Source organism: Anguilla rostrata, chromosome 3, assembly GCF_018555375.3.
Source record: "Anguilla rostrata isolate EN2019 chromosome 3, ASM1855537v3, whole genome shotgun sequence".
NCBI classification, from domain to species: Eukaryota; Metazoa; Chordata; class Actinopteri; order Anguilliformes; family Anguillidae; genus Anguilla; species Anguilla rostrata.
The window spans coordinates 66,282,180-66,308,741 of record NC_057935.1 but is presented as its reverse complement, the minus strand read 5'-3'; the positions used below and the strand labels follow the sequence as shown (position 1 = coordinate 66,308,741).

General features: G+C 41.1%; 2 protein-coding genes across 5 annotated transcripts in view; one reads left to right on the top strand and one right to left on the bottom strand.

Moving 5' to 3' along the window:
- Window positions 1-9,460, bottom strand: part of il1rapl2 (interleukin 1 receptor accessory protein-like 2) — a 324,225-nt gene extending 314,765 nt beyond the window's left edge. For 2 of the 3 annotated variants that reach the window (XM_064329375.1, XM_064329376.1), the window contains exons 1-2: window positions 9,071-9,460; window positions 7,797-7,901 (exon numbers count right to left, since the gene is read on the bottom strand). The gene's annotated coding sequence lies outside the window, so the exon portion shown is untranslated. The remainder of the gene's footprint in view (window positions 1-7,796; window positions 7,902-9,070) is intronic. The other variant, XM_064329377.1, reaches the window with a different exon arrangement.
- On the top strand, window positions 8,627-16,806 carry LOC135251699 (aristaless-related homeobox protein-like). 2 transcript variants are annotated; one of them, XM_064329381.1, is made up of 6 exons: window positions 8,627-8,951; window positions 13,337-13,463; window positions 13,848-14,331; window positions 14,879-14,924; window positions 15,307-15,584; window positions 16,062-16,806. In XM_064329381.1, the coding sequence occupies exons 2-6, from the start codon at window positions 13,370-13,372 to the stop codon at window positions 16,246-16,248; spliced, it is 1,089 nt and encodes a 362-aa protein (XP_064185451.1). In that variant the 5' UTR covers window positions 8,627-8,951; window positions 13,337-13,369; the 3' UTR covers window positions 16,249-16,806. The 2 variants fall into 2 exon arrangements, with proteins under 2 accessions (XP_064185451.1, XP_064185450.1); XM_064329380.1 differs by having other exon boundaries at window positions 13,254-13,463.
- Window positions 16,807-26,562: the final 9,756 nt, after the last annotated feature.

Here is a 26,562-nt window from a genome sequence, read left to right as displayed (position 1 = left end):
ATCAGAGGAGAGTGCACGCCTCACCCGCAGAGCTCCTGGCGTGGACACAGCGGCGCGTCCCATTACAAAAAAGGAGACTAATGGACACGGGGAGAGAGTTGAGCTGCTCTCCCTGCTCTAATGCTCTCAAGATCAGTGAGAGCCCTCTTAAAACGCCATAGAACCTGTGGGACTGGGGGCTGGGGACTGGGGGCAGGCTTGGGGGGGTGGGGGGTGGGCTTGGGGGGGTGGATGGAGTCATCCTCATGTCATGCGGTGGGATCGCGCTACGACAAATAGAAGATGGGATGGGGGGGGCCTGACGGGGGGTCCCGTGGGGGACCAGCAGCAGCAGGAAGACATCGGGGAACAGAGGAAGAAAAACAGAGGAGGCTTCTGTCAGTAGCCAGGAGGAAGAGGGGCAGTCGAATCAGGGAGAAACTCCTCGACGGCGAGCCGAGCCGCAAGGAGGCGGCGGTGTCCGGGGAACGGGACGAGAGGAGGGAACGGGACGGGGCGAGAGGGGGCAACAGAGCTTCCGGAACAAAAAAATTTGGCAGAGGCAAGGACTACCACAGGAACAGGGGCGTATGATCAGCAGAGGAAGTACCAGCGCCCAAAACAGGAAGCTGCACTGACTTATGGTTACAGGTTCAAATCCTGAGCAGGGTAAAGCCATTGTACCCGACATCAAGCCAGTTCTGCCTGAATTGCTTTGTTGAACATATCCAAATGTGTGAATTGATAACTGTAAATTGTAATCAAGGCCTAGACAAGGACAGAGAAACAAATAATTCAATCTAAATCTATGACAGGAGAAGCTTAACTAAAACGCACTACACAATATTTGCAGATACAGATTTAGCAAAACCTGTTCCACAGATCAATCATTCTACAAAACACTGCAGTTCATCTGCAAGTATTGAAAAATCTTCCCCTCTCATCATTATTATTAAAATTACTCAGGATCTTTTGAGCCATAGCAACAATGGCATGTGATTTCCCCTGTCATTATTGTCCCATAATCCGTCAAATATGATATGTGATCTTGAAGATTATTGTTCTTGGGGGCTGCTTGAATGAATACAAATTATCAAACAATATTACTTGGAGGGGGAGGGAGAGAGAGACAGAGAGAGAGAGAGAGAAATATGAGAAACCGAAAATGTAGTGCATAATTGAAAAAAGCTAAAGATTGCCTTCCAGCTAATCTTATCGAGGGCAAAATGACAGTCCTGTTTTGCGGTAATTATTACAGCAAACACTTGTAGTGGAATATTAGCTGGTTGTAAGGAGTTCTGCCGGAGAAAGGGAAGCAGCGTGGGACTAACACCTGGGCCTCATTAATATGCATGAAAACCTGTTCCCACGATAAACAAAAGGATTCTTGTAAACCGTTTAATATAAAAGCTGTCACGCAGAGACATAAACTATCTAATTCACACTGAGTTTTTAATTTAAGCGCAGACAGGAAATTGGCGTGGAATCAAGATGACCCAGCAACATTTAAGGAGGCGGACTCCTTCTCGCTGCCTCCCCGGGTTATCGATAAGGGATCTGCAGCGGGAGCGGGGGGGTGGGGGGTGGGGGGGGGGAATAATCACGCAAACGGACGCATTGCAGGCTGAGAGAGAAGGGTGAGGGAGACGTGGAGCAGGTCAATTCCCCAAACAAGCTCATGAAGGGAATCTAATTTGGGGCGCGGGGAAAATATGACGACGAGACGAGCGAAGCGGAAGGGAAAACGGGAGCGGAGACACCGAAGAGGCCGCCGCCATCAGAAGAGCAGATCGAGAGAGAGATGTCTGAGTGACAGAGCGACGTCTCCATTTTTTTCCCCCGTTCGGGGGGTGACAGACAGGAAAGCGGGGGTGCCACTGTCTCCCACTGAAATGCTCATCATAAAACCTGAACAATTACGCTGAAGGCACATGATAATAAAAGTTAATAATACATAAATATAATAACACAGCAGGCAAAACGAGTTATGAAAGTTGTAAACGAGGCTTCATATATGAAAACAGTAACAGAGCAAAACAAACAGATTTCATTTTAAAGCCTCTACACTTGTCTTCTCTTCTGCTATTATCATGTGAATAACAATAGGCCCGAGTGTGAATGGTAACTCGTGAGGACAGGTATTTGCCAAATGAGGTACTGAACAGTAGGATAGATGGGGTAAACGTCTATGGTACTTTCAAACTGGATGATGACCATAGAGCTTAGCGCACACTTTAATGCAGTTCTGGCAATCAAGGTGACACGCATTAGGCATGTACCACTTTAGACTCAGGGGAGTGTGCTGACACACCTACTGTTTTTGGCAATTGGGGAACCGTACGAGTCACAACCCACAGACTCAGTAACAATTCTGTAGCGGTGCGATGCCACCCACTACTCACCAGTGCTGCCCTGTATGCTCATTAACAAGGTTGCTAGGATACCATGCAGCAGGGCTGCCCAATCTTGTTCCTGGAGATCTTCCTGTTGGTTTTCATTCCAACCCTAACAAAGCACACCTCATCCAACAGCTAGATAGCTCATTAAGCTGCTAATCAACAGAATCAGGGGTGCCAAATTAGGGTTGAAATGACAGCCTGCAGGACAGTAGACCTCCAGGAACAGGACTGGACAGCCCTGTCCTAAGGTAACAACTTCAGCCAGCAATGCAGTGACTTTCCAAATCAGCTCAGTTACAAAATAAAATGGGTCAAAGGTTGTGTTCAGACCCTGACCAGGAATAGGCGGGTATAGATAATGGATGGATGGATGGATGGATGGATGGATGGATTAAAAATGTATTACAGACATTCCTCAATAAAATATCACAGCATAATCTTACAAGTTTGAGATAATTCTCCGGTTGAGGACAGTTACATTAAGCTTGGGTTGTGGTGTTCATGCAATGAGAATACAATAAAAAATGGCCACATTATAAAGCTCTTACCACGGCAACTTCACCAACAAGATTAACAACTCGAAGCCTCTTTTGAAACCTTAAGTGCAGCATCTTCTGCCTCGCCGGAATGTAGGGATGTCGATGCTCTTCTAGCACTTGCATCATTTATTATTATTATTGAACAATATATACAGAGAACAGAAAGCTGGAAGGCTGAGGAAAGGTTGGCGCCAATGAATGACTCAGAAGGTGTTTGTCAAAGCAACACTCATGGCTTGCAGGAGCTGACACACTAACACAACCGAAAGGGTTAGCCTAATCCTAGGTGTGACGTGCGAGCATGCCCAATAGCCCTACGTAAAAAGCAAAACTCACAAGTGCAATTAAAAATGCTAAATTAAGGCTACGGCCACAACATGCATATTATAACTGAGGCAATCGGTGACACAAACTGGGCTACAATGCAAACAAACTGTAAACTGCGCACCACCACGCGACGTTTCCCTCCAGATACCGTACCAACGTGAAGAGGAAGGGCGCACAATGAGGCGAAGAATCAAGGCAACACTTAGGCTAATTTGCACACCATCCTTGTAAAAAATAATGAGGCAGTAACATGTGTTTATAACCCAGCGGCTTCTCTCCTAAATGTTATTTACCACTTTGGTTGCCGATAAACGCTTCTCCCGCCCCAAATAAAACGTTTCATTTTAAATATGAAGGCTTACGAGATAAACTTTTTTTTTTTTTTTTTTTAAATGGCCGCAAATAACCGCGCGCAGTACACGCAGCACGAGAACGAAGCTCGCGCCTCCCATCTTAATGCACCTCTGATCTGAGGCTTCCCCTCTGATTCTGCCTTTTAATGAACAATCCCCTTCAGTTAGTGCAGGTTTTTTTTTTTGCCTTTGCACATCAAAAGACCTGCTGACTGATCACTCTTCCATTGTGCAGACCGAGGGTTCCAAAGAGGGGTAATGCAGTGGATGGATGAAAGAAAGAAAGAAAAAAAAAATCATTTTCCTGCATTACATTACTTGGCTGATCTATCCAGGATCCACCCAGGAATGTTAACCCTTTGAATAGACATTGTGCCATTGTTATGAGGTACTCACCCTGCACAAATCAGTCTCTGTGTGAGTTTGTGACACCACAACCTCAGTTTAGATGCATAATTACAATTTATTACAACAACAAAAAAAAATCAGGCAATGGTGAAATAGTGTTATTTGTGAGAGGTCCGTTAGCTGAGCAGGGGCGGAAAAACATGCAGGAGGGAACTCAACAAACAGAAATGAGAAATATACAGAACTCATGCTCAGATGAACAGCGGACCAAAAATGAAAAATAAAAAACATCATTCAAACAGAAATGAAATGAAAAATAAAGCAGCCAGCAGGTTGGATCTCAGTTCTGAATGAGCAGTTTCCTTATAGAAAACAGGAAAGGGAAACCACAGTCAAGCCTGCACCACGCCAAGATCGTACACGAGAGATGGCCCAGCACCCCTTTCTCCTATAGCTGAGAGGCTAATATGGGCGGGGCCAGACGGTCCCTCCCAAACACCTAGACGTTTCGTGTTCCAGCACAAAACCTTCGCTTGGCGCTAGAGCGCTTTACGATAGCTAAAAGATTGCACAACGTTGGCTGATTCCCCAGAGAAACGATGATGACACACCGCCGTCTAAATCATCAGGAGTATGAGAACCTACAAATATTTACGCATTTAAGTAGGACATATAATTTAAAAAAAAACATTTAGTGTATGTGTCCATCCTCCTTCCTGCCTCGATACGAAGTAACCCCTGAACTTGCCTGAGAAGCACAGCGGAATTATTTGGACCAGTTCCACACTCAATTTCCGAAAACTGTTAAAGTGGGAGGGTCGGTATTGCCTAGCAGGTATGGAGGGGTTTGGCTCCCAGTGCATCTGTCACTCAAAGAGTGAAGAGGATAAACAATCTACTCCCCAAAGATGAGCTGGAAAAACAGAACGTTCCACAACTGCACAATACATATTTGTAATAATCCAGCCCTTCTAAAAAATAAAAAAAAAAGTTTTCTGAAACATAGAACTGGTGGGAGGACAGACTCTGAGGGTTATGCGCCTGTCATTTGTTACAAAGACCTGAATCATTCAAGTGTTTGACTGCTAGTCGGGCTAAATTGGGCCAAGTGGAGATAGTTTTCCAGAGGAACAATCCCTAAATTGATCCAACCTTACCCTGAAGTCTTCTTTTGTTGGTGTGGGAATAAACTAGGACAAGTGTGAAAGGAGAGGGGGGTTTGTATTCTCAGGGGGAGAGAAGTGTGCACAAACGTGGGTGAAAATTAATACTCGGTTGTGTGCTGATTGAAAATAAAATGGAGCTATCAAATGTTTCTTTTTTTCTGACTGTTTGAAAAAAATAAAAACACAGTTTCAAGACTTCTGCGTGATCACGCCAAGATCCTTCACAGAGTCCACTACTGCCATCCAGTGGCGACCAAGAGAATAAGGCCACAGTGTGATACAGTGCAGATGAAAGCATATTATATGAAAACAGACATTCGTCATAGCATCTGAAGGAATGCATTGTTCTTCAGTTAAATAGTGTATGCAGTATTCTTGATTCTACTGTGTTCAGTATCCCTGCCTCTCAAAGGACTTGTTCTGCTAAACATAACAGCTCTTAAGAAGTAGTTCATATTGTCTCAGACACTAAGCTGAGTTCTCACCCATTGCCCAATTTTTTGATAGCATACATCTGGACCGCTTTTCAGGATCTGTGTAGCAGTGCAATTTAGATTTTATCAATCTTGGCTAATACAACTAATAGGTTGCAAGTTCAGTTCTATGAATAGGCCATTTTGCCCTTGAAAGAGGTACTTGAAATTTTCTGACATTAAACCATATAGCTGTTTGGACAATAAATATGCATTACATTTATTGTCCATATAACATTCAAACGTAAGTGATTTATGTCCGAATTCAGTACAACAATCCAATCACTTCCGAAACCCGTAAAGCCTACCCCACCATATCATTCATAAATTCTCTATGTAAGATGAGCCCTGATTAGAAAAGATAAATAAATAAATATAAATGAAGATGAGTCACAGCACGTTATCCAGTATGGGACATGTACACAACAAATCCCACTGCTATGCAAATTTGAAACTGTAATTTGCATTTAAAAGGAAGCCTTCAGCGAAACAAATTCAGTAATTATGAGCATTCACTAATTTTACCTGGGTAAACATGCTATGGTCTATAATTAAAAACGGCACTTAAAAATCTGCGGAAATTTGAAAGGCGAAGCGGTTCCTCCGCTGTCGCCGAACTGAAGGACAAGACCGCGTAAATCACGGATCGGCGCGCGGAGAGATATTGGCACCTCGCGGCTTGGTGACAAATCGTAGCCGGGGATTTCTGTCCGCGGTCATTCCCGCTGCCTTCCCTGTGACGGGAATGCGTCGTAAATCACGAGAGGCGGGGGAAATTTCCTTATAAATTTAGCGGGGTTCCTTTACCCTTGCTTTCGAAACACCGCGCTGGTACAGCGCGCAATTAAAGGGCCTTGGCCGACATGCCCACGCCTCGCTTCGTAAAATAAAACGAGCTGGCTTGAATACTCGTCTCTGAAATAAGTGAAAGTCCAAGTGTGCAGCCCCTTAATGCCTGACGAATCTGCAACCGCCCCTCTTCCCAGGGATTACACACAAGCCCTGCGATTTGAGGAAATCCAGATTCGTGCTACATGATTAATCTGCATCGGATCCATCAGAATCTATGAAGAGTTTGTTTAAATACCCCCGTCTAACAGCCCTTTGAATAAAATATGGTCAGACTGACAGGTCTTATTGTTCCATATGTCTGGTGTACACGGGGACGTCCTCAAACCTGCCATACCCTGCCCTATTCACAACAGTGCTTGCTGGAATATCCACCAATGCAAGTCAACATCACCTATCCCACAATCCAATAGCTATTATTTGTTAGGTAATGGTTTGAGGTTCGAGCATAAATTAACTACATAATAGTCCCTCAGAGATACAGACACATCAAGAATGGAGGTTGTTTGCAAATCTAAAATGTTCCAAACATTGAAAGTGTTGAAAAGCATCCATTTTAAGAACAGTAATCCTTTATTTAAATCATTAGTTACATTACTGCAGGGGTCTCAAACCCCACACCTGGAGGGCAGCAGTATCGTATGGCTTTTACGATCTTTTAATCAGCAGTAAATTTTGGCTTTGGAAACAAGGTGTGCAGGCTCTTCAGCCAATCAAAGACTTAAATGAATCACTTAAGTCAAAAATCAGCAGACACCGCGACCCTCCTGGATTTCAGCTAGAGATCCCTGCATTACCATAGCCTAATTTCTACTTTTATTTATTTTTATTTTTGTAAAGCAGAGAAGGTAACATATTAAGAGCACAGGTTAGGAGGAGTACCGGTGGGGATCGGACCCTGGGGGAATCGTGTACAGCTCGAGAGTCAGCCACCCTGCAGACTGAACCACAGCTTGCCACTGGGGCCTTTTAATTATATATATTTATTTATTTATTTATTATTATTATTATTATTTTATTTTTTTTAATGGGCTTCTCTCATTTAGTGGCTTTTGATCAGCTTTCCAAACTAAACATCTTTAAAGCGGCCTGCTATCTTGGGCCTCTGTTGAAAACACAGTGTGTTCTTCAGCAATAGTGTTCAGCAATGGCCCCTTGTGTGTACCTTTGATAGCATTTAATGTTATTTTAACAAGGTAAAGTGAACCTCACCCCCAATTCATTCTTGCATTAGCACTAATGATCTTGATAAGGCTTTATTGTACATTCTACTCCCCATTTAATACCCTATTTAACCAGTCCATAACTGTGCAGCATATCCCCGATGTTCTGCTACATTAGCCTTTTAGGATATGTTACTCACCCGCTGGTCACCTCTGCCATGTCCATAACCATGTTGGGAGTTCCAGTCGATGAAATTCTCATTTCTCAGCCTGAGCTGGCGTGAAACACTCCCTGTCACCTCCACCTGAGAAGCAAAGAGCGGAGTCCATTTTGGAACTTGCCACGTATTCCATCAAAAGAGGGAACAGGCTTCCTGACAGCCCAGGTGCAGGGAAGCATGTTTCCAGGGCTGAGGCGCAAATTCACTCTACAGCTCGTGTAGGCTACCTCAGACAACGGTGGACCATGGGGCCGATCCTCACAGGACAGCCCTCAGCTAACCTCTTTTTTTTAAGCTTCTGTTCAATTAAACCTCTCTCTTCACCTTTCTTAGACACACACTGAGAACGCCCACACACTTTTTTTTAAGTTAGTTTAATCTCCTGTTACTCTGAATAAAATTAATGTTTTCCTTTAGCAGACCTGCGGACTATGGAATTTTTGTGATAAAAAAAAGCTCTCAGCTTGGCTAGAGCATGTAGGGTCTCTGTGCCCTTCATCGTGAGTAACAGGAGGTCAACACTGCAATACTAATACCTCCGTGTTTTTGGAGGCATTAGTATTGCAATTTCACAAAGCTGCGGCAGACAAGCAGTGCCCAAAATCAACAAATGATCAATAAATCAGCCTGTGTCTTTTTCCTGACCGTCCTAACCTAAATAAGCCAAATGCAAAGTGTATCTTGCTTGACACGTTCTTTCCCTTGTGACGCTTGGTTTAAGCGATGGCTTGGTTTAAGCCTAAAGGCTTGGCTTTGCCCCTCCCTATATTTACGGGTTCCTTGCTGCATCCGTAAGATGAATACCAGCTCTCCTGATGTATATAAACCTATCGTTCTGCCCCGCGGCACACAACGCGTCGGCGGGAGACAGAGACAGAACACGGGTTATTGATGGGATCTATAAATTGTTACTTGTAAAGGTTTAACAAGAACAGAGGGAGCCACCTATGGTTGAGGGTTTGATTTATTGCATACATTGGACCCAGTTTTCAAAGGAAACAAGACAAGCCAGTACAGTGCAAACCGCAGAACTTTACAGGACAATTTGTCTTATTAGGTCAAGTTTTATAAAGGCTAAAAGGTGACTCGTAAAGAACTGGGCTCCAGACATGTGTTCCATCCCTTACAGAAACGGTAAGCACTGCACAAGTCTATGGTATAATCCAGTGCACTTGACTCTTGCCCTTGAAGAGCCATCGGCGTTGTAACTGAGAAATTAAACAATCGATTGAAGCGGTTCGTAGTTAACTCACCTCACCTGGTTTCTTTGCTCGGAACTGTTTGCTGATTTCAAGACAAAAACTAGCAACCATGCAGCTCTCCAAGGAGAAAACGGAATACCGGGGGCATTGGCCTACCCAAAAAGCTATCTCCAGCCACTCAGTGTTTTACCAAGTTCCTTACATTCACAGTAGGCCTATCTAAACAGCCATTTCATTTCTTAATTGCTTCCAAATTTATTTACCTTGAAAATAAGGCTTTAGTCCTACGTTAAATGACGGACACTATATTTTCCCTCAGCAAACGGAATGAACTCCAAATCGGCATTTATTTCCCCCCATTTTGTTTCTGTCGGCGACATCTCGATAGAGCAGGGGTATCCGATCTTGCGCAGTGTGGGTCCACACCTGATATGCCGATAGGTTAAATCAGGGGTGTTCGTGCCGAGTAAAAATCCCTCCTTGGGCAAGATCCGGTTGAAATAGAACAGATGTATGCATCTACGCTATTGGTTCTCAACTCGGTCCCGAGAACGCTGCATATGCTGGTTGTTGAACACGTGTTTAAGTTCTTTCATATTTTTGACTCGTTATCTTTTTTAAAAAAGCTTTAACTGCTTCATAATTTACAAAATAGTTAGTTTTAGTGGCTAGGTGTCCACACTTTCCCCAGTTAGAAGACTGAATCACGACAATTGCCTTTAATTTAATCAGTTAAATTTTTTAGCTCTATATAATCGTTTGCAATAGGCCTTATAGTAGGCTACAATAAGCACAAGGTGGCACAACATGAATATGGGGCTTTTGTTCTTCATGGCATGCATAGCTATTTCCGACATAATGTTTTTTAATGGGGTAAATGATTCTGAAAAGTGCAATTGTGAAAAACGAACAGCTAGTTGAAATTGTGGGATTATAATTGTGGTTGGAATAAAACACGGCATACACAGGGGTCCACAGGAGAACTGACTGATCTCCACCAGTCGCAGAATGTAAACTGCAGTTCACTAAATTCCCAGTAGAGGATGCCATTACACCAATTTCCATGTTTTTGAAGACTCGTGGCAAAACTTCAAAGGTTATTACAGGCTAAGTGGGCAGCGTCAAGGAATATGACCCAGAGGCCAGCACACACAGGCGCACAATAATCATAATTAACTGCATATGGGGATTTTATAATCACCATTTACATTCCAGACAACCTGGTTTAGTCAACATTGAGTATCTTTACTAATTATATAAATGTAATTGTAAGTTCAAATCCACAATTACATCTCACAAATTTAAAACTGTAACGTACTGAAGTGTAAATAACATGGAATTCAACGTGTAAAGAATCAATTGAGCAAGAAAGTGCACACAATATCATAACATAACATTATTATATTAATTAGTGTATATGTGATTACAAGTTACAGCCAAGTTTGGTCATAAATATACTGAAACTAAATTTCATCTATCATTTCAATTTAATATGAATTAATGTCAAAACAATGAACAACTTCTTGCACAAATAAGGTAACACCTTTACTGCTTCTGTTGACTTTGGGCACTCATATGACAGACATTGAGTGTGAATATGTTCCAGTGCCCTGTAAAAATGAGATCGAGGTTGATGTTCATATTTACATTTAACGTGCTGTGATTGGCCTGTCAAAACTCATCAATCACCTTAATGCCACTGCAAAATTGCAGGACAGGCCTCGTGAAGTGCCTTATAGGTAATCAATCATGTGATTCCTATGGTGAAATTCCCTGTTTTTCAGGTGGCTAAGCAAATGGTGTCCAGACTGGACCATGACCATAGCCACTGCCAATGCATGAAAAACATTGTTTCCACCTTTGTGACCTTTGACATTCGTTATTTGTCATAGTGGCAATGAATACCCTTTTGTGTGAATCAACCCCTCCATTTGTACTACTCTGATTGGTTCATTTTAAATAGGCATCTCACTCTTTAACACTTACCTGCTGTGAATGTCAAAGTCTAGTGCACAGCTACACCAGGACCAGGAAATATTGAATGTGAAGCTAGAGGCATACTTACGCAACAGGCCTTGATCCATAGGGACGATCACCCAAGAAGTGTGTTACATTAGACCACAGCATTAAAAAGCAAAATACTTTATTGATCCTCATCAGGGACAGTCACACAACACAATTCACTGAGAGGAAGTGTGACAAGCTGTACTTCTCAAGGTAATTCTGCTCATTCTTGCACTTGTTATGTCCCAAATGGGTGGAAACGTACAGCACTTAATGAATTGGACGAGGGGGCTGTATGTTTAAGGATTTGATAGTGGGGTGTAGGTTTAAGGATCTGGGTAGGTTTTGTAGGTCTTGAATATCGGCTAGGTCTTTTGTAGTCATGAGGAAGACACCTGATCTCCACTGCTTCAGCAGATGAATATATGATGCAGCTGAATAAGGCTATAAGATGATAACTTTATTTATACACATTACCCTGGACATAGTTCCACAGTCTGCAATGCTCAGTGCAACCCACATTTTAAAAAGTTTCAAGATAAAGACCACAAAATAGAAGATGGAGTACAATCGTGCTGCAACTTCATGCACAGAATTCCATTTTTGGGCACCAGGGGGAGCCAGAAATCAGTTACTAGACTTCCGAAATATTCAGGATTCAATTGCACATTTATTGTAATTTGCCCTCTATAGTTCATTGAGAATGGACTGGCTGATTAAGATATTACAGATCAGAGTTGTTATTGTTCTGTTATTCATATGAAATAATTGTACACGCAATGTAGAGTACTTACATTTATTGACATTAATATTATTTTACTTTACTGACCTCAAATGAGCATATGTTTTCTGCTTATACAGGAATAAAGTATATAATGACATAGCAGTGCAGTAGAATTCATGTATGATTCAAAAGTATTGAACAATAGAAAAAAAAATGAATTGACTACTACTATTAATTCTTATGATCTTATTGCAAACAAAAAGAGGCCATTTTACTTTTCATTCATTCATATTACATCCATCCATTATCTATCTTATTCCTGGTCAGGGTCTTGGGGGGGTGCTGGAGCCTACCCCAGCATGCATTGGACGAGAGGCAGGAATACACCATAGACAAGCCTGCTAGTCCTTCACAGGGCTCCCACGCCACTCACACTCATTCACTCAAACACTGACACCTGCATGCTTATGGACTGTGGGAGGAAACCCACGCAGACATGGGGAGAGCACGGACACAGAAAGGACCTCTGGCTCGAACCCAGGACCTTCTTGCTGTGAGGCAACAGTGCTACCCACTGCACCACTATGGCCGTGCCGCCCTCATTTGTAATACAGACACAGTAAAATGTTCAGTGTTAAATTACATTACATTACAGGCATTTAATAGACACTCTTATCCAGAGCGACATACACAACATTCTACATAGCATTTACATTGCATCCATTTATACAGCAGGATATATACTGAAGAAATGCAGGTTAAGTACCTTCAAGGGTACAACGGCAGTGTCCTACTCAGGAATCGAACCTTCGACCTTTAGCTTCTTACTCATTATACTACACTGCTGCTAAACTCCCATTGGACTCATATGTGCTATGTTAAGAGTTTAATTAACACAGAACATTTTACTGTGCAAAACACTATGGTATCATATACATTGTAGTTCAAAAATAATAGCAGTATTCAATGTAATATCGCTTTCATTAATATCAGTGCATTGATAATCTCAATGTAGCCAATCACTTGTCATCAGTACTCCTCAGTACCTTCCACACCCCTCTTTCCATGTTACAATAACCTCAAAAGAACAAGAAAAACATAAAAATTATTTACTATTATTTTCCCCAGACCATATTAAATAAATTTAACAATATCCCAAATTTAAATGTAGCATTGGCATCACAACTGAGTCGTTTGGTGATGAAAGATCATGTTATATATTATCAACATTAGTTTTCTTATTTTCAGTCAAACAGGCCTTATATTTATATGCACTGGCAAATCTGTATTAAGATGAGATGGCTGTGGTGCATCAACATTCACACAGATTGACAATAATACACTTCTTGTCACAAACTGTGATCCCACCTCAATCCTTTCCCCTTCGTGTAATCAAATGCTAATCACACCGCAAACACTCCAATGCCGGACCAATAGAAACCAATGCGGTCCTGATTATTTTTTGGGGGACCTGCTATGTAGCTTACACAGTTTACTCCATTTAAGAGATATGCAGAGGATCCGTCCGAGGGCGCATGACAGAGTCGTTCGTAATGAAAAGGGTCATGCAGACTTCTCTTGAAATCAAGGCTGGCGCCAAGAGCCGCGACACGGCGGATTCCATGGAACCGACGGAGGCAGTCCCAGTTTTATCGTCTTATTTCATTGAAAGTATTCTGGCGAAAGGGAATAAGCAAGGGACCGAGAGAAACAGAGGTTTGTGTTGTTGTTATTATTATTATTGTTATTATTATTATTATTAGCTACCAGTACAGTAGTAGCAGTTGTATGCTGTTGTTCGTGTTTTTCGTCATACTATACTTTTGATTTAGACTGTAACCACTTATCATTCTACAGTAATTGTTATTAAACCGTAGTTGATTAAATAAAATGGGTTAACAAAATGAAAATAGCCTACTTTAGATGTAAATGAGGTGCCAGGATTATTTTACACAGCCAAGTATTTAGATAGGCTGTCCTTATGTCTGCCATCGTAGCCTACATTCAGCAACAGGTGAAAGTAATGTAAATGGGAAAAAATGGGAAATAAAAATAGATATAACTTACGGTATGAATGTTCTTCTTGGTATTTTCAAACAGTGAGTTCTAAGGGGCCTGAGCTCCACATGGAAACGGGGTCGCAATCACACCTGAAAAGGATATGCTACCATGTGGACAGTGGTAAAAATTCCCCGTCACACAAGGCCACCTTGCAAGAATTTCAGGACCAATTCTCGGATCCCTTAAAATCATACCAGAGGCGCTTTCCCCCGAGTGACAGATCCCGGGACGGACCGCTGTGTGATAAGTTGCCGTGCCTGGGGGGCATTGAGCACCCGTTGCCAATAAAGGCTGACGCAAAAGATTTCAGCGAAGACTTGTCCCAGCAAGTCACAACTAGGAACGCGACGGGGAAGGACTGTGAAGTTGACCACCGGGAGATGAACCGTGTCTCGAGCCCGGACGGATATCATTCTTCCCTGAAGAGAAAGCAGCGTCGGTATCGAACTACGTTTTCAAATTTTCAATTAGAAGAACTTGAAAGGGCTTTTCGAAAGTCGCATTATCCAGACGTGTTTTCCAGGTATGATTGTCAGGTTATTAGCGAGGCTATTAGTCCTATTATTAGTTTTATTCTCGCTATAGTTGTTATGGTTCATGGTCATGCCATGCTCATGACGGAAACCAGTTATTAAGAGTAGCCTATGTCTTCCTATATTTTTTTTAAAGTACAGATCGAAGTTTAATTGGCAAACGAAAGTAAAATTTTAAACCATGAGTCATAATAGATCACAAACCAGCGGAAACAATGAACAAAAACAAGTTATATGCAATATAATTTTTTTTGGGAAAGTAATCATAATCTTGTAGACGTAGCATGACTATGGAGGAAAAACGGCTAATCCAACAGGTGTTGCTTTAAAATGCATGCGGTTGTATCTCTTATTCAGAAATGCCTGTGCCTTTTAATATAAAGTGTAAAAACTCCGTAGGCCTATGTTGACTGTATTATTATTATTATTATTATTATTATTATTATTATTATTAATAATAATAATAATAATAATAATAATAATAATATTAGTGTGGCTTGTGTTTAAAGTAGCCTAACATATGTTATATCTGCTCAGAGAAGAATTGGCGATGCGTTTGGATCTGACGGAAGCAAGAGTTCAGGTAAGGCTAAATCAATACAAGTATTTTTGGGTTTTAATTGTTAACATGCACTGTGGGTTGGAGTTGTCCCATTTGATCATTTAATTTTTCATTTTAAAATTCCATTTCAAAATTCCGATGAAACAGTCACTCAGATAGGACTTACAGTACACATCCATAAATGGATCCTTAAACACCCCCATTTGACTCGGCTACATTAATTGGCTAAGTCACTGACTATTAGCCACTGCTAATGGACAGTCAAATGTCGAACAGAAACGGGTGCTTTTACTCTAGTTCTATTTTTCTATACCATACTGTAGAGTTATTTCCCCCCTTGATTTCTTTTATTACATTATGCTCTCTAGTAAATCCGTGACCTCGGATATGTTTCTGTGTGCAGGTGTGGTTCCAGAATCGACGAGCTAAGTGGCGTAAGCGTGAGAAAGCCGGGGCGCTAAACTGTGTCCCTGGACTGGCGGTTAGCAACCCGCTCGGTGTGTACTTGGACGTTCCGCTCAACCAGCCCTCCGTGTTGGACCCCACGTGGAGGACAGGCGGAGTGCCCGCCCTGGGGGTTCCACATGCCGCGCCTGTCTTTAACAACGCTTCCTTGGGCCTGGGCAGTCTCACGTGGGCTTCCCTGTTCCGACACCCTCTCCTCCATCCACACTTCAACAGGTAAGGAACAGCTGAGGCTGGACCCTCGATCAGTGCAACAGGTGAAAAAAAAAGTAAGGGAGCTAAAGCTTCTTCACGTGAACGTGACATTGGGGCGATTTTATGCCTAATCCCCGCATAAAGTTAGCACTATGCCAGTGCTAAGAAATGCATTCGACATACGGAAGTGGGCAAGGTATAACGACTGGTTGATCTGTAATTCTTGTTAAATTTTAGTTTACTTGTGTACTTGTGCTTGGGGATGTCACCACTGGTTTTCCTGGATACTAGCCTAGATACTTCTTTACACACATATAATAATATACTGTAAATTGGATGTTTAGGAATACCACTTGCTTCACAGTTAATAAGCTTTGCTTCATGACAAGGCAGCTACATGTCAAGATGTCTGCTTAGAAAGTTAGTAAATTGTGAAGTAAGCTGGATTTATACCGTTATCAGCGGGGTTAGCGTTTAGCCTGGATATTTACATTTTAGGTTTATAACCCTGGTGAATCCTCTGAGTCACACCGCCGTGCTGACCTCCAAAGCCCCGGCCCCAGCCCCAGCCCCGACCTTTGACCCTTCGCTCACAGGGGCTAGCGAGAGGAAGTCGTCCAGCATCGCCGCGCTGAGGCTCAAGGCCAAAGAGCACTCGGCACACATCCAGCAGCCGGACTCTTAGTCCAGAGGGGGGGGACCCCACACGCCAGAGAGCACTGGGGCGCTGTGGCTTTGGCCTGTGGTAGATAAACACACACTGTGAAACCGTAATAAACACACACCTACTGTTCTGCCCATCTTTCCATCCAAAAAATGAATGTTTCATAGTAGGCACCCTCTATTATTATTATTATTATTATTATTATTATTATTATCATCATCCAAATGTATTTTTGTATCAGAAACAGGGTAATTAAGTGATCTCCATACAATTTGCAGATACATGAGATCAGCTTTAGTAAATTATGTGATCGTTAAAATGGTTTTTGTTGAAATGCAGATGTTCTAACTGTTAAGAAATCACACCAGTTTTAATTAAAGTGAAGATAATTTAAAATTAAAGCTAGTGCCTATGTGTATTTAAAGTTTGTGTACAGAATTTTCCATCTTGAATAGTCTGATGTTTGTGATGCGCTTTGTATGTTTTAAGACAGTTTTCTTGTGAAATATGAGTATTGCATTTTGAGAATTTAGCTGATTTATGTTATCAAAAATAAAATTTCTTATTTATGACAAGCAATAGGATTCACTTTGAGTTTTAAACAATAAATATTAATATTAAGTTAATTTATGCCACAACTTACAGTAGCCCAATACTTTGTTCTTCTTTTTCCACTAACCCAATACTGCAATATACGATCTGCTAGATCTAAAGATTCTGATATATGAATTGTAAACGTATTACCAATCTCATGCTGTTCTATTAATTTGTCAATGTTAATTACAGAAGGAAAATGTACATATTTATTTTTAAAGGGGAGAATTCAATATTGAATTCACATTTAAATCAATATCTGTTCAAATGATAAATCTTTAAGCTTAATTCTGAATGAAATACATACATACATATTTTTGTATCTCGTTTTGTTGATGATTGCACAAATATAGTTCGTATCTATTCAAATTACAATTTATATTCAAACGTAACCCATGATTGCTTCAAACCAGCCACTTACAGTAAGCATTCATACATTGTTTCCAGATTATGTCCATGTATTTTTGGTAAGAGCCTTTTTTTTCTTTTGGTCAGTATCTCTTTATACAACTTTTCGTTTTATTACTGTGGTATGGACCTCTAGCACCTGGCACCAGCAATGCGGCAGGGGAAAGTGTATTTCTTGATTAAAATGCTACAAACACAACCGATGATGACGATGATCCTATTCCTCAATTTTTTGTGCAAACAGTGTGCCACGCCACATTATGTATCAGTGTCTTTACATCCTTTTAAACCTACATTACAGTATAGCAGTGCACTGTATATGATTTATACACGGAGGCCGTGCTGAGGTGAATGTTTAAAATCCACGGCGTGCGAGAGGTGGAATCAATAACACGTGGCACTTGTCATTTATGAAGCCGGGTTACAATTCAGCGGGTAGTCGAGTTCTGATTGCACGCGATTGATTGTCATTTAATGCTGCTGGCGTTCCCAAAGGCTCGGCGAGAAAAACGGGGAGGCAAGGGAGCCGCGCAATCAATGGCCCTTGAGGACAGCCCGTCGCCGAGACTCGGCGGTGGAAGCATTTCGCTCTCCCAGAGTGTGTGAGCGAGGAGTCGGATGTTCCGCGCACGCGACGCTTACCCCCCCCCCCCCCCAAAAAAAGACTTTTTTTGGGAATCACTTTTTGTCTCGTCCCCGCCTTTGAAGTGGGTGGGCCTGAATGCTTCATTTAGTGCTATCAGGGGTCTGACCCCTGTCCCCGCAGGTGGCCCGATTGAAATCACTCCGCGGGCCTCTGGCTGATTTATCAGTCTGGTAATGAGAGCTTTGATTCCCGCGGGCCCAGCTGCAGGAGCTAATAGCATCAGGCCCACAGATGTGAAAATAAAGGTGTAGTCAAGTCCCCCCCCCCCCGAGCTGGAATATGCCTCCAAAATAATCTGCCACAAAATGATGAAATTACCATATTTATTCTGTTCATTTATTCTTGCTTTGTTCACTGTCCTGCTACTTTAAAATGTTTCAAACTTCATTTTCACATATTCATACATGTCTCCCCCACCCCCAAAATGTTGCAGTTAAAAATGAACGTCGGGTCCAATGTAATTGCAATGCATGCTTTTCAGTGGCTGACACACAGGAAACATTGTCTAACAAAAAAATGTAACAGGTGCTCGATTTTGATATTTAAACTTAAGGGTAAAGTACATTGTGCATAGATTTAATATAAGCTATAGCCCATATTTCATATCCTATTTAAAACTTCATATTATTTATATTGGAAACTGCATTCACTGGGGAGTTTCCTTTAATTTTCTCCTTGAGTTAAAAAAAATCAAATCAATTAGATGAATTGCAGCCATAATATCATTTAAATTCTCTTTGAAAAGGGAACCAAGGCGAAAGAGGGGAAAAAATAGGAGTGAGAATCAGAGGAGGAAAAAAAAAAGCCAGGTGTTGTAGGCCAGGGCAGAGACAAAAGAGAAGGACCAGCAGGAACCTTTAACTCCCGATTGTGCAGGAGTATTCACACAGGAAATTAATTTAACAAGTATGTAGCCTGGTATCCAAGTCCATTCAGGAGAGATTACGATTACAACTTGTGGGTTTTATTTGAAGGGACTCGCGAACAATTATAACAGTAATTGCACGTAAGCCCCACAAAGGCGGAAAGCTTAATATGAAAGCTGCGGTTGTGCACGTGCGTTTTTCGCTCACTCCAGCTTCGGCCGCGCACCTGCCGGAGTCCAACGGATTTCTAATTTAAGGATAAAGCGGCTACAGCAGTGCTGGACGACCCCCGGTCTCAAGCAAAATGGGCCCTGCATTCTGGTCCCGTAAGCCTAATCAAGAATGTTTAATTTGATCTCCGTGAAAAACAGAACATTTTACCATCTCCCACCGCACTGGCCGTACGTCATTTTAATTCTTAGTTGTCCCACGATCTTCCCAATCTCCCGCCAGCAAAACTGGTCCTGTCTTCTCTTCGCGTCTCTCATCAGAGAAACAAAACTTGCCCGAAATATTCACGACACAAAAGGACAATGCTGGGTCGCCACGCCGTATGTATGGATGATGTCAAAGTTGAGGCATATGAATTCCAAAGCCAATTTTCACAAACAAATCCAATAATGTTGAACAACCCTGTGTGTGATTACTTACTCCCACAGATCCAACTTATTAAAACACAATAATTATATTGCATAGCCTATTACATTTGCATCCAGGTGTGAGCACATACATACACATGTTGTATGCTTAATTTCAGAGGAATAGATGAACCTCATACTACTGCCCTTATTTTAATACATAAGTCAATTCCACCACAGTATATGTTTAAACCTATACCAATGAAAATTGACATTTTTTCAAGGGGAATGAATTTAAAATAATAAGTAACATGATCAATGCTTCGGCAAACTTTGTTCTTTTTACAGCTAGTAATTTCAGGTTTATTTGATTTACAACAACATATAGTTGTGTATACTGCAATAAGATATACTGCTGTGCATGCCTATCAAAACACAGAGCAATTCTTCATTCTGAAATTTCTGAAAAATTCTATTCAAAACAGATGTAAATCAGAAAATCAATTTCTCCACATTTTCCAAAAACACACTAATTCAGACATGAACATATAGGGCCTATGACCTTATGTACTGTATACATGTTCAATAGATCTTACAATAACATACTTAAAAACAGAATACAAGTGCCAAAATTTAAATGTTACCTATTGCATATTCTAAGAAATAATATGATATTGGGTAACCGAATAATGGTCTTCAGATGTTGGTGTAAACAGGTGGTCTTTCAAACATTGCTGACATATCCTAAATAGACTTCTTGGTTAATATGGTTAATGCATCAGGTTTTAAAAAGCTCTTTTATAAGAGAATCCACATTAGAAATGTGAAAAATATGTTAAATGTGAAAGGTAAGTGAAAGAAATATTAAAAACAAGTTCTGATTAATCTATTGTTATTATTATTACTGCACTAACGATCCTTTTAAAGTCATTATACTGTAACTTACTAGTCCATGTCCTGAAACTGAACTTGCTTCGGAGAAGAATGTATTGACAGTAGGTTGGCCATACATTGTAAATTCATAATGTTACCTTCATGTTACCAATATTAATCTATTAAACAGCTGTTTTTATCATGTTAAATGTGAATTTCTTCTGTATGGATTTCCAGTTTGGTCCAGTTCTATAAATAAAAATGCTCTATACACAGATAAACGCTCCACAACTCCACAAATGAGTGCAATCTGACAGCACGTCTAGGCTCCACTGCGGTACTTTGTGTTGGACATTCATAGTTGAATGGAGAGTAAATTTCCGGAGAAATAGCTAACCAACCTCTGGGTCTTTGTCTTTTCGGGGACTGCCAGTTTCTATGGTTTGATGAGATCTCTTTTGAGCAACAAAGTCAGACATACTTAAAATGCGGGGATGACTCATTTCCCGCAAGGATGAACACTCTGAGATGGAGACATATGAATTTGTCCCAAGCACACACTCCCTAGGGAACATTATAGCAGATTGAGATCTCAGATTGAGCAGAATAAAAAGGCACCAAATACAGCGTAAACGTGTAAAGGGGAGTAGCTAGAAGAGATACAGATACCCTCCACTCTTTAACAGCTGTTGTTGCAAACCGAGAGGAATTTTGACCTTTGGCTTGACAGAAATAGAGACATCCCTGCCCCATTTGTGCTTCCATTGCTGCCCTGCCCTAGACGAAACAGTATTTTACTAATATATAGGCCTACAGAAGAGCACTAATAAATAGTCAGCTTTCTCAATTGAGAATGTAGTTCTGACTAAATATATTTTAAAATAATCACACTTGAAGGAAAGGGGCTGTCATTCACGTGATTTATACACAGTAAAATGTCCAGTGTTAATTAAACTCTTGACAGATAACATTTGGTCCCACTCTGGAATGTGGGACCAAGTGTTATCTATTAAGAGTTGAATTATCACTGTTACAGTTGAACTAACACATATGAAAAGCCTATACCAAACCAACGACTGAAGACAACCTAAATAATTCACGGATAATATGAAATCGATATCCTCGTCAATATTTTTAACTAGATAAATAAACGGCTCGATAACACGTACACACCGTTAGAAACAAAAAGTACCATTATAATGGCTGATGAGGAACACGTTGTGCCAAAAAAACAAACAAAAAAAAACGGATGAGCAATAAGGCGTCGCTCGGGCCATTTTATCAGTAAACTGTCAATACTATGGATGCTTTTCCAGAAAAGTCTTCCTGTTGTTGGGAAACAAGGAAACGGTAAATCATTGCAAAAAACGGTATACGACCGTCCTTCGGTAATAGAGGAGAATATTTTCGTCCAGCTTTATTTGGCGGGCCCGACCACTTACCAGAAATAACATACCTATTACTAAAATTAGTGTTCAACTGACCATGAAGAGAGATAGGCCATTAAAATTCTTCATGGGCGAGGAGACAAATGCTCGCCTCGTCTTGACACAGAGCATTATCAAAATAAACTTTACACACGCGGGCATCCCCTTGCCACCGCGTCTCGAGCTGGAATCGTGTGCACCAGGTACCTGCGCACGTGTCGCGCGCATATTTGGTTACTTTTATAGCAAAAACAAATACCTAAATTGCAATTTTACTGCCACTGATTGCGCGGTTGCGAACATTTGCGGGTGTGCTTAGCATTCGGTAAGTGGCAAGAGGAGCAATTTGTGGCGAGATAATTCCTTTTGGCCTCCGAATTGTCCATCCCCTGCGAAGGAGACAAATTGACCCATCAAAACGGAAATGGAGCATGATAATGCAGCTCTTTGAACAGAGATCTGAGAGGAAAGGCAGTCAGCATACATGTTTTATAATATCAAGCTAAGGTTTGCAAAGATGTAAGGTTCTTGTCATTCATACACATCTTACTTCGTACATATGTTCCAATAAAAAAATCCCATTATAGACTTCAGTCCATTTAAACATATTGTTAAGGTGCTGGCAAAGATTTCTGATGTTATCACGAACTCAATCTGAAGGCTTTTTTGTCGAACAGCAGGGGTGGAGAAAGCTGGCGGCTCTTATACAAGCCTTGTGGTTGAGAACTCGTATTTGTCCATTCTTCGATTGATAAAAGAAAATAATCAATATGATAATTGCAGAGGTAATCTTTTTGATTATATGTCAGTATTCACATCCCTTTGGAACTCAAAACTATTGGCCAGTCCAGTGGAAAAATTACATCGAAAATTGTTCCCTGGAAAACCAATGTTTGGCCTTACATACCACAATGTAATTGCATTCCAAGTAACTCCTGGCCCCCACAACCACATCCCCAGAAACGATCGCTTGATGTCAAGAAGCACTGGGTGCCAACTATACAACCCACTAATGTGTCCCAGCAGAGGTTGAGATGACTTGTGAAATGAAGAATGAGGGAAAAACTTGCAAGCTGTATGTAATACTTCCATTGACATTCTCACAAGCCAAACGAAACCCTGCACTCGGCTGCAATATACATATTAGAGTATTCAAAATAGTGACAAGAGAACAGTTAGCAATGATTAGTTCAACAACATCATTGGACCGCATCAAAGTGAATCTGCTATTCTGACCATGATGTAACAACGAAGTGACAATGCAAATAGTACACACCTGATCTGAACCACATTACATGTGTCACATATGCATTTCCCGTTTTAATTTTTAATTTTGTGCCTGCATATAAAAAGTAATCGACACAAACTCTACACTTAAGTACATGTTGTCAAATAAACTAACAAACTCCCAAGAACAAATCTAAACACGAAGATCCAACCTCAGTTCATTTTAGCTGGCCTTGAAGGATGGAATGTTCTCATTCAGTACTCCATTTTTAAAAATTATTTTAAATAAAGGAATTTAGTTTAAAAAAATCTGAACAAGCGCACACATCCACTGGTGTTCCATCAAACACCGTAAACACCGAGCATCAGCGGCGGAAAATGTGCATTCAGTCAATTTGCCATTTCTGTGGCACAAAAGCAGCCCCGTGCCAAAACGTTTCCACGCAATCAACTCCGCCGATGAACGACGCAAATTAGTGCAAGAGGCAATCTGGGCCGTAATTAATGCAGCCTTCCCATTCAGACCTTTACCGCGGCTGTTAAACGACAAAACACACTAATGATAATTAACTTACAATTTAAATCATTTCCACCCAATAGCGCCTCTGCTTTTTGACAAGCCTCATGCTGTTCACTCAATTGTCATCTTTTTGTGTGTGTGTGTGTGAGTGTGTGTGTGTCTGTTTCGCGCAAATTAAGCGTGAGAAACGCGGCGGACAGAAAGCAGTGGTTTCCAATTGGCAGGAGTGACGCTTCCCATGAAAAGCAGTTTGTTTCAAAGGATGAGACAATTATGCGCAAGTTGTCCGCCATTTAATCAAGATTCCTCCGCTCTGCGAGAGGCTGTGTTCTATTTTGATGTACAGTCACGCTTCGACGCCTCCCTAACAGATACTTTTCTGATTTCATGCAAATACGACAGGTTTGATCACGGGGCCCATTTACAATGGCAAGGAGGTTTCAAGGTAAACCAATCTGATGCACGGAGAGCGTGGCCCCAATGAGCATACTTTCATTAATGCACGACATGTGGACTGGTGTGCAGAGGCATTTGACAGAAACACGCATTTCTCTGGTTGATGCCCCCTTATTCACTATATTTGATAAAAACATGTAATTTAAGGCTTAAGCATAGCCTTCTAGGAGCCAGAAGTTTTAGGTTTTAAAGTTTCATAAAAATGAAAACTTTTTGGGGAATGAGATGTGGAGCGGCTATTTTAGTTGGACACCAAAGTCAAACGGCAGTCTCCAAATAACATCCTTGAACATCTTCACTCGCCTTCCGGATTGGAACAACTTTCAAGATGGTGGTGTTCTTACATATGGATCATAACTGAGCATTCAACTCAATGAAAAAGGGCCGGCACTACGAGTGAGGGATCCATTGAGTGAATTGTATAGAATCTCCACTCTGTTGTAAGAAGAGTTGTTGGAGGGGCAGCAGGGGACAATTTACTATATATATATAATATATAGTTGAAAATTTAGACCATTTTTTGAGCTTGTTATACACATTGAATCACAGGCAGTGCAGCAAACTTTCTAACTTTCAAAACACCACATAAATAACAATCATGTGTCAAATGTCATGTAATAAAAACAGTCACTCACTACTCAAAAGCTGCTTTTTTGGAAGTACTGTTCAAGCCCTTGCTTTTTATAACACCAATGTGCTATTTTTTTAATCACTTTTTTTTTAAATGCACAAATGCTACAATTCCTGTACACAATAATGAATTCTCTAAAGGCCAGATAAAATCAACTATTCATTTAAATAAGACCTGTGCAAAGAGAGTTCAGACTGCATCCATGCAAAAGGATTCCACTTGTATGATCTTTTATTGTGCAAGTTCTATTCTGCATAATGCACGTGTCCAGACGACACATTCGATTTGATCAATTTCTGTGACTAGATTAATTCATATTACTTGCACTAGTCGTGCATTGCTGCTCTAAATAGGACTTAATGTTAATTGTCAGTGCTCAAAGGGCCAATAACTGATGAAGGTTCACTTGAGTAGGATTTGTGAAAAGACTGATTTTGGTTAATTGAGCAATTGATGCAGTACAGCCAATGTCTTTTGGCTCTGCTTGGAAAGAGTTCTACTACTGCATAAAAGCCAGTTCCCCAAGCCTTTCAGCCTGATAGGTGTAGCAACTAATCATCATGATTTCCTCAGTCTCCCAATCAGCTGCAGATTGAATTGTCTCCCAATTACTGAAAGCATTAAGGCCTGCTTTTTCAGTTTACACCTGTCGCCAGTAGCCTAAGCTTACTCAAAGGTGCTTCTTTTATAAATGCTAATCTGGTAATTGAACAATATAATAGCAGAGTTAATTTGTAAGAGTGTAGTACGTATAAGTGTATTTTCTATGCCAATAAAGATTTACAATGCATTTAATTCTGAGAAGCAGAGAGGAGGAAGAGAAAGGGAAAACAGAGATGGAAGAAAGGAGGAGGGGGAGGAAATGAATTCACTGACAGGAACAGAAAAGCAGCAATTCCACTCCATTTGACCCAGCGGTTATCCTAGGCGGCAATGATATCCCCAGCAATGGATATACCGCACATATAATGCATCCAAGACAAGTCAACGAGAATGGTAAATGAATACCGGTCCAATCATTAGCAATCCCCCAGACCAAACCAGCACAAGTCTTTAACGCTCAACCTATGCAGTCTCCGTCCCGTACTGCTAAATTCTCAGAAGCTGGGAGAAATAAATCATCGTGAATCCGGGGGAATAACAATCGTTGCCATGGTGTTAGGCAAACTACATCAAATGCGTGCTCTGCGCGAGATGGTGCACGAGACTAATGGAGCGAACAATGCGTTTCAAATTGAGGACACGCTGTGGTCACGTAAAGCCTGCCCAGCAAGTCGGTCATCCTGGAGAAGCTGTCTCCCGCTTCAGAAGAGCCTGACGTTCGTCTATTGTTTTTCAATATGCGATTAACACTGTGAAAGTCATAACTTAGACCACTGCATCCAGAACGATACCTAATCTAGAACTGCACAGCTGTTGGCGTCGGACCAAAGTACCCTATCAAACAGGAAAAAAAGATTTATTTTAGCCTCACTTATTGCAGATCATAGGCCTACGTCAATTAATAGGCTACACTGACAACAAAGTCATTTTTTCCATTTCCTTCCAGATAAATGGACTTAATGCAGCTAAGCAAACACATTACTGCGCCGAGGACAGTGACGAGCCACTAGCCCCATGATTAATCACAAATCAATGCAGACAGGTTCATTTGCACAGAATCATCCCCTTGCGTAACCGTTCTCTTTGGCTCGGAGTTTATTCACATAATGTATTTATTCTAGCTAATGTATTCCTTATTGACCCCGTCTCCGACGATACCGGAAATTGGTGTGCAATTAAGTAGAACCGATGAGGCCTTATACAGCAGTTATCGGCTCCTTATGGTCGTTACAAAACTGTATTGTGTACACTTATGACATAAACACAAATTAATTAAAGGCCAGTGAAACCCTTAAAGCGACACCGAGAAGACAAATATAATATATGAAACCTTTTTATTTGAGAGAAAATGCTCAAAATGTATCACTTTGTCAGCAATAGCTCAAATTTAAAACCGTGAACATGAGAAAATAACACCCGTAGAATCTGGAAAACAGATGTAAAATTAAGAAAGAATGGAAAAACCTCAGTCATACGTCGCTATAAAAAAGGACAATGGAGAGCTCA